The 12426-nt window shown below is 51.2% G+C and overlaps 1 protein-coding gene across 1 annotated transcript; it reads right to left on the bottom strand.

The window, feature by feature from the left end:
- Positions 1-8450: 8450 nt before the first annotated feature.
- Positions 8451-10434, bottom strand: LOC100088641 (carbohydrate sulfotransferase 4-like). The gene has a single exon (XM_029075797.2). The coding sequence runs from the start codon at positions 10416-10418 to the stop codon at positions 9246-9248; it is 1173 nt and encodes a 390-aa protein (XP_028931630.1). The 5' UTR covers positions 10419-10434; the 3' UTR covers positions 8451-9245.
- Positions 10435-12426: the final 1992 nt, after the last annotated feature.

Below are 12426 nucleotides of genomic sequence, written 5' to 3'. Positions count from 1 at the left end.
GAAACAGATTAGAAATAATCTCTGTCCCATGTGGGGCTAACACTTTGAAGAAAGAATCAAAGGAGGAAAAAAAGAAATAGGAGTGACAGGTGAAAGAAAGAAGGATTGTGTAGAAGAGAAAGGGAAAAGAGAAGGAAGGTAGACAACAAAGGGACATTAGAAGTATTGACTCTGAGACCAGGTTTTAAGAACTGAAGACTGTTCAAAAGGGGGTTTACATTTAGGCCGGCCTGCACCGTACTAAGCACTGAGGTAGACGCAAGCTGATCGGTTTGGACACAGTCCATGTCCCACATGAGGCTCACAATCTTAATCTCCATTTTACAAGATGAGCTAAAAGCAAGCTTTTGAAAGTGTTACTGTGTACATATAGATAAGTGATGCAAAATCCATCAATCAACTGGAATTATTGAGCACTTACTGTGTGCAGAGCACTGTATTAAGTGCCTGGGAAAGAACAGTACATCAGAGTTGGTAGACACGTAGCATGGCTCAGTGGAAAGAGCCTGGGCTTGGGAGTCAGAGGTCATGGGTTCTAATCCTGTCTCCGCCACTTGTCAGCTGCATGACTTTGGGCAAGTCACTTCACTTCTCTGTGCCTCAGTGACCTCATCTGTAAAATGGGGATGAAGACTGTGAGCCCCATGTGGGACAACCTGATTACCTTGTATGCCCCCCCCCCCAGCACTTAGAACAGTGCTTGGAACATAGTAAGTGCTTAAATGCCATTATTGTTATTATTATTATGCACAAGCTCAGAATCTAGAGAATGGTAAAAAGTTAAAAAAAGAACTAACTGAGCTCTTCCCTGGACTCCCACATTCCATTAGGAGTTAATGAGAAAAATCAAACTAGAATCTCCAGGAAGAGTATAAGCTCCTTATAAGCAGAGAACAGGTCTTTTGCCTCTTTCTGGTGCTTTTCCCCATCTGCTGAACGTAAGGTGTTGTGGCCAATAAATACTATTCAATAAATGGGCACTCAATAAGTATTATCACTACTACTAGTAGACAAGTAGTTGAGAAGCCTAGGTGGCCTAGTGGAAAGAGCACCGGCCTGGGAGTCGGAGGACCTGGATTCTAATCTTGGCTCTGCCACTTGCCTGCTGGGTACATCGGGCGAGTCACTCAACTCTGTGCCTCATTTCCCTCATCTGCAGAATGGGGGCTCAGTCCCTGTTCTCCCTCCTACTTAGACTATGAGCCCCATCTGTGTACTTCTGATTTTCTCATATCTACCCAGAGCTTAGTCCAGTACTTGGCACATAGTAAGTGCTTAGCATAACCACAATTATTCATTATTATTATTAAAACTAATGGCTCCCTAGAGCCAGGCAAAGAGTTGAAGGCAGGGAGAATTTACTGTAAGCTCGCTACGGGGCCGGGAACGTGTCTGCTAATTCTCTTGTATTGTAGAGAAGCAGCATGGCTCAGTGGAAAGAGCACGGGCTTTAGAGTCAGAGGTCATGAGTTTGAATCCCAGCTCTGCCACTTGTCAGCTGTGTGACTGTGGGCAAGTCACTTAACTTCTCAGTGCCTCAGTTCCCTCATCTGTAAAATGGGGATTAAGACTGTGAGCCCCACGTGGGTCAACCTGATTCCCCTGTGTCTACCCCAGCGCTTAGAACAGTGCTCTGCACATAGTAAGTGCTTAACAAATACCAACATTATTATTATTATTATTACTCTTCCAAGCCCTTGGAATAGTGCTCTGCACATAGTGAGCGCTGAATAAATACCATTAATTGATAGCCTTGCAAATGAGAGCAAAGTGTGTATGTCTTTGGAGGCTGGAGATATGGGAGATTTGGGAAATGGGGGAAGGGGTGATGAAAAGAGCGGGAGATTTTCTGATTCAGCTGCGGAGGAGTAAGAACAGTGGATTGAGGTCTTCAACTTCCCCCTGTACATTGTAAGGATTTTTTTCGTTGAAAGAAGAAGCTCAGAGGTTTTCAGAGTTTATGCTGGTTGCTCCCTTATAGTCTGTTTCCCTATTGACAGTAGCAACTGAAGACTTTTAACCTACTCCTCTGTTTGGTTCCACTGTCCTTGGACATTCATTAACCGAGAGTCACATCCTCTCCAAATATATAATCTTTCTCCCCAGTAGCCAAACTCTTTCAACTCTGCAATTACAGAGAGGCCAAAGCCTCTACCGGGAATAGCTGAGACTGACTGCCGCTCCTCCCAAGTGCTTAGTACAGTGCTCTGCACACAGAAGCGCTCAATAAATCATGGGCGTGCCGGCCGCTTCTAAACCTGGAGCCCAGGGAGCCTTAGAGTCAGGTTTGGTTGGGCTTGTAGCTAGCGCAATCTGTCCTTGGCCCTCTGGGATGCCACCGCCCTACCTCCAGTACCACATCCCTCACTCCCAGGGCTATTTTTAGTTCTCGGTTCTCTAGGACAGGTCCTTGGTTGGTAACTTGGACATGTTCGGAGGGGGCAAGATGCAGCAACTTCTTTCCTAGACTTAACGGCTCCCTCCTACCATGAACCGTGAAGCAGCGTGGCCTTGGTGGGCAGAGCAGGGGCCGGGACGTCTGAGGACTTGGTTTCTAATCTCAGGCTTTGCCACTCTCTTGCTGTATTACCTTGAGAAGCCACTTAACTTCAGCTCTTAGTACAGTGCCTGGCACATAGTTAAGCGCTTAACACATACCATCGTCGTGATTATTACGATTATTCTCTGTGCCTCAGTTTCCTTAAATGAGGATTCAATACCTGTTCTACCTACCTACCTAGACTGTGAGCCCCATGAGGGACAGGGACTGTGTCCAACCTAATTACCTTATAACAAATACTATAAATTTATATTTATGTATTTATAAATATATTTCTATATTTATAAACTATATACTTGTTAAATATAACAAATACTATGTTTTAAAAAAAGTATTGGAGTTGCAGGTGGAGCAGGGTACAAGCCCTTCCCCGAGTTGGATCCTTTCCAAGGATCTGCCTCTCCTCTTCTCCATTCAACTCCTCAACTCGGCGCCTATTAGAGCAGTGTGGCTGAGCAAAGAAACATCAGCCCTAGTTTCCCCTACTCTCTCTCCCTCCTGAGTCACCTATTTGCTTGGTTTAAACCCCTTAAACACTCCATTTTTTGTTTTTAATGGCATTTAAGTGCTTACTGTGTGCCAGGCACTGTACTAAGCACTGGGGTAGATTCAAGCGAATCAGGTTGGTCACCATCCATGTCCCACGTCGGAGCTCGCCATCTTAATCTCCATTTTACAGATGAGGTAACAGAGGCACAGAGAAGTGAAGGGATTTGCCCAAGGACACACGGCAGACAAATGGTGGAGCTGGGATTAGAACCCAGATCCTCTGACTTCCAGGCAGGGCTCTTTCCACCAGGCCAGGTTGTTTCTTACCCCACCCTCACTGCCACAGCACTGATGTATGTATCTGTAATTTTATTTTAATTTTCGTGTCACGGTGCAGACTGTGAACACTTTGTGGGGAGGGAAGGGGTCTGTTATTGTTGTGCTGTACTCTCCCAAGCATTCTGTACAGTGCTCAATAAATTCCATTGATTGATTGAGCCACTAGGCACCCCAAGCCCTTCCACATGAATTCTGCCCCCCACGCCTGCTCCCACCGGGGTATATCCGGTGTCCAAGGCCAGCCCTCATGGGGAGGAGCACTCAATTCAAGAGACCAATTCTCACCCTTGGCCCGCTTGTAGCGAACGTAGAATTAAACAGCCCTCCCATCTTCGGGGGGTAGGCAAGGAGCGGCAGAGGAAGGGGAGATATTTTTAACAAGAACAAAGAAGAGGACTTCATTCGGCCTCCTGGGCTGCCCTGCCAGTAGCCTTCCCTTCACCCAGCACTCAGCTCATTTCTCCTCTAGGGTGATAATTATTCATCACCTCCAAGAGGCCTTCCCTGACCGAGCCCTCATTTCCTCTTCTCCCACTTCCTTGTGCATCTCCCCTGCACCTGGATTTGCACCTCTTATTCACTCCTCCCTCAGCCCCACGACACTCAAGTCCGTATCCATAATTTTTTTTATATTAATGTCCCTCTCCCCCTCTGTATCTACCCAAGCGCTTAGGACGGTGCTCGACACAAAGTAAGCGCTTAAATACCGTAATTATTATTATCAATCAGTCATATTTGGTGCTAACTGTGTACACTCTCTTAAGCGCTTGGGAGAGTACAACAGAATTAGGTACATTCCCTCTCCATAACATGCTTACAGTCTGAGGAGACAGACAGACATTAATATGAATAAATAGGTGATTTGTAATATATAATTTAAAAATGTGCATAAGTGCTGTAAGGCTTGTGGGTGGGCGTATACATCAATTTGTAGTGCACAGATTGAAGTGCATAGACGATGCAGAAGGGAGAGCGTGCGGAGGAAGAGAAGGCTTAATTGGGGAAGGCTTGTTGGAGTAGATGTGAGCTGAGTTTTGAAGGTGGAGAGCCTGGTGGTCTGGCATTTATGGAGGAGGAGGGAGTCCAGGTTAGGGGGAGGACATGGGAAAGGGGTCGACGGTGAGATAAATGAGATCGGGACACAGTGAGTAAGCTGCCACTAGAGTGGAGTGGGCGGGCCCGGCCGTAGTAGGACGTCAGTGAGGTGAGGTAGGATGGGCCAAGTTGATTGAGTGCTTTAAAGCCAATGGTAAGGTAATTATCATGTCACCACTGTCAGCTTCACTGGTGATCTGGTCACCCTGCCTACCACTCCTCCCTTACCACTCTGCTCATCCTGAAGCCTAAGTCTACAAAAATTCCCATCCAGACAATAGGTGGCATGTTTATCCGTGTCCACGATGATGCCCGCCTCAGTCTCTCTTTTTCTGCTTTTGTCCCTCCGCTCACGTGGGTCTGCTTCTTTCTGGAAGCCTCTCGTGGGCAGAGATCACGTCGTGGGCTTCTGTTGGACTTCTTAGTACCGTGCACTGCCCTCGGCAGGCTCTCAACAACTACCTTTACTAATACTTTGACTGTCTCTTTATGTTTCTGGCTTTCTGCCTCTTTAGTGCTTCTTTTTCTATCTGACTTGGTCGGAGGGGAAGCAGGGCAGGTGTTTGAATCGTGGGAGCTGCAAACGGTAATAATGGTTTTTGATAAGTACTTACGCCGGGGTATTACCGGATTAAGTTATGGCTGTCGTTTATTAAATTGTAATTGCTGTTATTTACCTCTGTGACCCTTCAAACCCCCTTCTTTCTGCCCATCCCGGTCCTCTTCTCCCACCTCCCCTCCCCTTCCTCTTGCGCCGCCCCCACCCCTCCTCCCTGCCCCATCCCTGGAATCGCTGTGTCCCAGCGCCACCCCTCATTCCCCAACCCCAACCTCTCCATCCCTCATCCCCTTCCCCCACATCAGCTCCCCCTTATCGACTCACTCCCATCCAAATCCTCCCCAGCCCTCGCGCTGTCCCCTCCCCCGCCACCCCCTCCACAGCTGCTGCCAAGTGTGGCCTGTGGAACCCGCCGCTCCATCATGGGGAAGCTCCCCTTCATCCTTGACCTATTCCTGTCTCAGTCACTCCTCCTCCTCCCCACCACTGAAATCTCTCCCCGGCTGACACGGTCTCCCCTGCTGCTCTCTCCAGAAGCGGACTCATCTTCTCCCACTCCCCCAGACTCACTGGGAAAGGAGGTGTTGGCTTCATTCTCATGCCCCAGTGTCATTTTTGAAGCATTCCACCTCCCCCATCCCTTTCTTTCCCTTCCTTCGAAGCCCATATCAGCCACCTCTACCACCCACTCTCCGGGCCCACTTTGATCTTGGGAACTTCAATATCCACATAGATGTTCCCGATGACCCTTCTGCTGCCCGCCTTCTATCACTCTTCAACTCCGCTGACGACCTGCTCCACCCCACCTTGTCCACTCACCAAGTTGGACACACACTCGATCTCATCATCTCTGTCCATGGCACATCTCTACCCTCACCAAATCTGAAATCCCTCCATCTGACCACAGCCTCCTCATTTGCCTCCTCTCCCATACACCACCACCCTGTAAATCTGTACTGTTCCTTCTCGGAGACCTCCGATCCCTGGACCCCATCCAATTTTCTCAAGTCGTCATGCTCCATTTAGCGTCCGTACCCAGATTACCCATCCCTGATGACCCAATGGACATTCTCAACACTACCCTCTCTACTGAACTAAACTCACTCATTCCCCTATCCCTTTATCGATCCCATACCACTAACTCACAGCCCTGGATCACCGGCTCAGTTCGCCTCCTTCGCTCTTGTACCCGAGCCACAGAGCCCTGCTGGTAGAAATCTAAATATCAGGCCAATTTTGTCCACTTCAGGTTTATCCCTGCATCCTTTAACTCTGCCCTTTCCTCGACCTGCTAAACTATTTCTGTAACCTTAATGACACCAGTGTCCATCGCCCTCACCAGTTCCAGATGCTTAACTCCCTTCGCAGGCCCCATGTCCCCCTGCCCCCAGTGACCTGGCCACCTGCTTTATTAAGAAAATTGACATCATCAGGTGTGAGCTCCCTAAAACCACTCCTGCCCCTCAGTCCCTCCTCCTTCCGGCCCCCTCTTCAACTCTCCCATCCTTCCCAGCAGAATTTTTAGAGGAGATCTCCTGCCTCCTCTCAAAAGCCACCCCCTCCACATGTGTCTTGGACCCTATTCCTTCGCAACTTATCAAAACTCTCGTTCCCCCTCCCTTCTTCCCTCCCTAACAGCCATCTTCAACCATTCGGTTTCCAGTGGCTTCTCCCCCGATGCTTTCAAACATGCCCATGTCTCCCCTGTCATAAAAAAAACCTTCCCTCGACCTCACGGCTCCCAGTTATCATCCCATCTCCCTCCTAGCATTCCTCTCCAAACTCTTTGAGCGAGTCGCCGACCCCCGCTGTCTCAAATTCCTCTCCTCCAATTCCTCTCCTCCAGTTCCCTCCTTAATCACCTCAATCTGGTTTCCTTCCCCTTCACTCCACAGAAACCATCCTCTCAAAGGTCACCAGTGAGCTCCCTCTACTCCATCCTAATCTTCCTCGACCTCTCAGCTGCCTTTGATACTGTGGACCACCCCCTTCTCCTGGAAAGGTTATCCAACCTTGGCTTCATTGACTCTGACCTCTCCTGGTTCTCCTCTCATCTCTCTGGCCGTTCATTCTCAGGCTCTTTCACGGGCTCCTCCTTTGCCTCCCAACCCCTAACTGGGGAGGTCCCTCAAAGTTCAGTTCTGAGTCCCCTTCTATTCTTCATCTGCACCCTCTACTTGGAGAACTCATTCGCTCCCATGGCTTCAACTACCCCCTCTATGCAGATGATACCCAAATCTACATCTCCAGCCCTGATCTTTGTCTTGCAGAACTCCTCCTGCCTTCAAGATATCTCTACTTGGATGTCCTCCTGTCACCTCAAACTTCGCATCCAAAACAGAGCTCCTTATCTTCCCACCTAGGTCCTGTCCTCCCCCTGACTTTCCATCACTGTAGACTTTCCCATCCCATCCTTCCTGTCTCACAAGCCCGTAACCTTGGCGTTATCTGACTCCTGTCTGTCATTCAACCCACATATTCAATTTGTCACCAGATCCTGTTGGACCCACCTTCCCAACATCACTAAAATCTGTCCTTTCCTCCATTCAAACTATCACTCATCCTATCCCACCTGAATTACTGCATCGGCCTTCTTGCTGACCTCCCAGCCTCCTCTCTCTCCCCACTCCAGCCCATACTTCACTCTGCTGCCCAGATCATTTTTCTACAAAAACGTTCAGGACATGTCACACCCCGCCTCGGAAAACTCCAGTGGCTGCCCATCCACCTCCTTAAAAAAAAACAAACTCCTCACCATTGGCTTTAAACCTTACCCCCTCCTACCTCACCTCGCTTCTCTCCTTCTACAACCCAGCCCGCCCACTTTGCTCCTCTAGTGCTAACTCCACTGTGCCTCTATCTTGCCTGTCTCGCTGCCGACCCCTGGCTCACATCTAGGCCCCTGGCCTGGAATGCCCTCCCTCCTCAAATCTGCCAGACAATTACTCTCTACCCATTCAAAGCCTTATTGAATGTGCATCTCTTCCCAGAGGCCTTCCCAGACTAGGCCCCACTTTTCCTTATCTCCCACTCACTTCTGAGTTGCCCTGACTTGCTTCCTTTGCTTTTCCCCCTCCCAGCCCCACTATACTTACGTACGTATCTGTAATTTTATTTGTATTGATGTCGGTCTCCCCCGCTGTAGACTGGAAGTTCACTGTGGGCAGGGAGTGTCACTGTTTATTGTACTTTCCCAAGCGCTTAGTACAGTGCTCTGTACACAAAGTGCTCAGTAAATACTATTGGATGGATGAATGAATGACTATGTGCCAAGGACTGAACTAACAACTGGTATGTAATAATCAGGTCCCACATAGAGCTCACAGTCTAAGTAGGAGAGAGAACGAGTATTGAATCCCCATTCTGCAGATGAGGGAACTGAGGCACAGTGAAGTGACTTGCCCGAGGTCACACAGAGAGATGTATGGGGGAGTAGGGATTAGAACCCAGGTCCTTCCGACTGCCAGGCCCAGGTTGTATCCATTAGGTCAGGCTGCGTCTCAGACTTTCAGACTTAGGGTTGTGAAGGGGGATGCAGACCTGTAAAAAGGGGAGTCCTGGTGTGGAGTGGCAGCCAGCTCTCCCTGATGGTGTTGGTTTCAAGTAAGGTTAAAGTGATCTGTCCTACCGAGAGTGACGATTTGAGTTTTGTGCTCTGTGGTACAGCTAATCCCTCAGTGGGAGATATTTGAATTCTCTGTTGGCTTCAAGTAGGGTTCAAGTGTTATGTATGCTACCAAGAGAAGGATGGATAGCAACTTGAGTTCTGTGCTCTGTGGAACAGCTAATCCCTCGTCGAATGGTTGTTGGGAAGAAGGGGAAGATGGTGAGGACAGGCCAGACCTCAGACCTTTGAATTCACACTGCTTTGGTTTTCCCCTGTCCCTGTCTTTATGATCCTACGAGGGCTTTCTTTAAAAAAAAAACAAAAACAACTTTATTTGTTCCTTCTTTTTTCCGCTGCTCTCCTGTATCTCTCTCTTTCTTTTTCGATCTTCTGTGTTGGTTTCGTTTGCCACCGAAGCAAAATGGCAAAATATTTAGGGACCTAGGAGAAACACTTCAAACCGTCTCTGAATAGGCGTGTGTAGCTAAACACATCCACAGCATCTCTGAACCCAGAGAGGGCGGTTAGGTCCAGGATCGGAAAGTTCCCGGTGCCCTTTGCCGAGGTTGGATTGCCGGGCAGAACGGAGCTTCAGCTCAGGGCCCCGGGCCGCTCGGCTGCAAGGGCCTCATGGTGGTCAGCAGGTCCAGTGACCGGTCCCCCTGCTCCCGCTCAGAAAGGACGGGCCGGTAGCCCAGCAGGGCCATGGCCTCCTTGCAGATGTCCTGCAGGCGGGCCACCTTCTCGTAAGGCAGGGACCAGCGCCAGGCCTGGGAGACGTTGAGGGCGCTCCGGGCGTTCGTGTGGAACGGGTGCTGCCCCAGGCCCCGGCCGCGGGTCACGTTGTGCACCCACTGCTGAAGGCGAGGCAGGAAGTGGAGCCCCGTGAAGTTGTACAGCCGGGAGACCTGGGCCAGCGGGGCCCGGGCCAGGTCCTCGTAGCGCAGCAGCAGGTAACGGCTCCGCAGGGAGGCGGGCAGGGCCCGCGCGGCCTCGAAGATCTCCCTGTGGCTCTGGCAGATGGCCTCCATGAAGCGGTAGGGTCGGTCCTCCTCCTTGCTGCTCTCCCACTGCTGCCCCAGTACGATCCGTGTGTCCCGCGTCAGGTAACTGCCGGTGGCCTCTCGGGAGTGGAACACGGCCCGGGGGTCGCGCACCAGATGGACGACGTGCAGGTCGAGGGAGGGGTCGGTCAGCAGCGGGTAGAGAACCTGCAAGTTGAAGAAGCGCACCTCCTTGACCACCACGTGGCTGTAGGAGCGGCAGGCCTCCGCCACCACCGTGAAGGGCTCTTGTCCGCACACGGTATTGCAGTCGGTCTGACCGATGATGTCATCCCGCTGGAAAAGGCCACAGGCCGGCGGGGAGCAGAGGGCCCGGCTGACCGGCCACTGGAAGAGGCTGGACTGTTTCCTGGAGCCGGGGCCCATGTAGGCATCGAAGACGTCCATGTCGCAGAGGAAGACGGAACGCACCAGGTCCCGCACGGCCATGTGGAGCACGGTGGCCCTGCCCTGAGACAGGGCTTCCCACACGTGCCAGGCGGGCTCCATCAGGTAGAAGACGTCCGGGTGCTGGCTGAAGAGCTGCCCCACGAAGGAGGAGCCCGAGCGCCACGAGGACAGGATCAGCACGTGCACGCGGGTCCCGGTCTCCTCCCCGGAGCAGGGGCCTCGGCGTTGGATCTGCAGCTGGAAGAAGAGGGTGATGGCAGCGAACTGGAACGCCACGACGACCAGCAGCATCTTCACCATCCTCTTCGGTAGCATGGTCGGGGCTGGGGTGGAGAACCTAGAGGAGACACAAGGAGAGTCGGACTACGGAATTAGCGCCCTCTTTTTTTGCCCCGGGCAACCAAAGCCCCTCCGTATATAATGGGTATATATTTTTATACCCATTGCCCAGCCCCGATTGGCAGCATTCCTCCTTCCTCCAGCATTGTGCCCCTTCACTCCCCAGTGCTTCCTCTACCAGCCGCTGTCCTACATACTGCAGCAGCATCCTCAGCGAGAAGGGGATGTGGTGGCGACAGATTTCTGTGGCCGCCCGTTGGACCCGGGGTCAACTGTCCCCTCCCCCAATCTCCTTTCGATGCTCCCCTCTCTAGGACAAGGACGAGGAGACTATCCCCACTGGGGTTCAAGGGGCCTATTGCAAGACAGCCATTGTAATCAGGAAGGCTCTGACTCTGTGATTTATACTAGTGTCTGTCTCCCCCTCTAGACGTTAAGCTCGTTGTGGGCAGGGAGCGTATCTGCCAACTCTCTCATATTGTACTCTCCCAAGCGCTTAGTACAGTGCTCTGCACCTAGTAAGAGCTCAGTAGATTCTATTGACGACGACGACGATGACGGCGTAGGCCGTGAATTGACAGGGAAGATCCCACTATGTCTCTGATTTGCCACAGCTCCCTCTCAACTCTCCTCTTGCTTCACTAGAAGGATAGGATTCTGCATCTGCACATTCTCAGCTAGCGGCTTTAAAAAAAAATGGTATTTCAATAGTATTTATTGAGCGCTTACTATGTGCAGAGCACTGTACTAAGCGCTTGGAATGAACAAGTCGGCAACAGATAGAGACAGTCCCTGCCGTTTGACGGGCGTACGGTCTAATCGGGGGAGACGGACAGACGAGAACGATGGCGATAAATAGAGTCGAGGGGAAGAACATCTCGTAAAAACAATGGCAACTAAATAGAATCAAGGCGATGTACAATTCATTAACAAAATAAATAGGGTAATGGAAATATATACAGTTGAGCGGACGAGTACAGTGCTGTGGGGATGGGAAGGGAGAGGTGGAGGAGCAGAGGGAAAGGGGAATAGAAGTTTAGCTGCGGAGAGGTAAAGGGGGGGTGGTAGAGGGAGTAGAGGGAGAAGACGAGCTCAGTCTGGGAAGGCCTCTTGGAGGAGGTGAGTTTTAAGTAGGGTTTTGAAGAGGGGAAGAGAATCAGTTTGGTGGAGGTGAGGAGGGAGGGCGTTCCAGGACCGCGGGAGGACGTGGCCCAGGGGTCGACGGCGGGATGGGCGAGACCGAGGGACGGCGAGGAGGTGGGCGGCGGAGGAGCGGAGCGTGCGGGGTGGGCAGTAGAAAGAGAGAAGGGAGGAGAGGTAGGAAGGGGCAAGGAGATGTAGGGCCTTGAAGCCTAGAGTGAGGCTACATCAGGCACTGTACTAAACGCTGGGGTAGATACAAGCTAATCAGGTTGGACACAGTCCCTGTCCCACCAGGACTCAATCTTAATCCCCATTTTACAGATGAGGTAACCGGCACGATGAGGTAACTGTGGCACAGGGAGGTGACGTGACTTGCCCAAGGTCACACAGCAGGCATGTGGCGGAGCTGGGATTAGAACCGAGGTCCTTCTGACTCCCATGCCCATGCTCCATCCACTAGGCCATGTTACTTCTCTTGTTCCAGAGAGTAAACCTTCCCTTCCACCCCATAATATCTCTCTCCTGGATAAGCCTCCCTCTCTTCTGTGCTGTGAACCAAGAAACGATGGCATTCAGAGCAATAAGGATCCATCAAGTCTCTCTGCTTCCCCCCGACTTTCACAACTGCTAAAATGTCACAAAGCCTTAATCAAGGCCAACTCTGGCTCCCCCTTTCCCTGTGCCAAGGCAGTCCCTGGTACCCACCCTCCCATACATACCCAAACTGTTCCCAATATCCGCCCCCCTTGCCGCAAACTGAGGCTGTCCCTGTTATCGCACCCACATCGAGGCTGTTCCCAATGTCCCCCCCATCACTGGTTTTTCCCCCCAGTGCCTACTC

Source organism: Ornithorhynchus anatinus, chromosome 11 (genome assembly GCF_004115215.2).
Source record: "Ornithorhynchus anatinus isolate Pmale09 chromosome 11, mOrnAna1.pri.v4, whole genome shotgun sequence".
Lineage (NCBI taxonomy): Eukaryota > Metazoa > Chordata > Mammalia > Monotremata > Ornithorhynchidae > Ornithorhynchus > Ornithorhynchus anatinus.
This window is presented reverse-complemented; position numbering and strand designations above follow the sequence as displayed.

What these genes read in the sequence shown, in the direction of transcription:
- LOC100088641 (XM_029075797.2), bottom strand. Translation starts at nt 10,418, where the DNA reads ATGCTACCGAAGAGGATGGTGAAGATGCTGCTGGTCGTCGTGGCGTTC.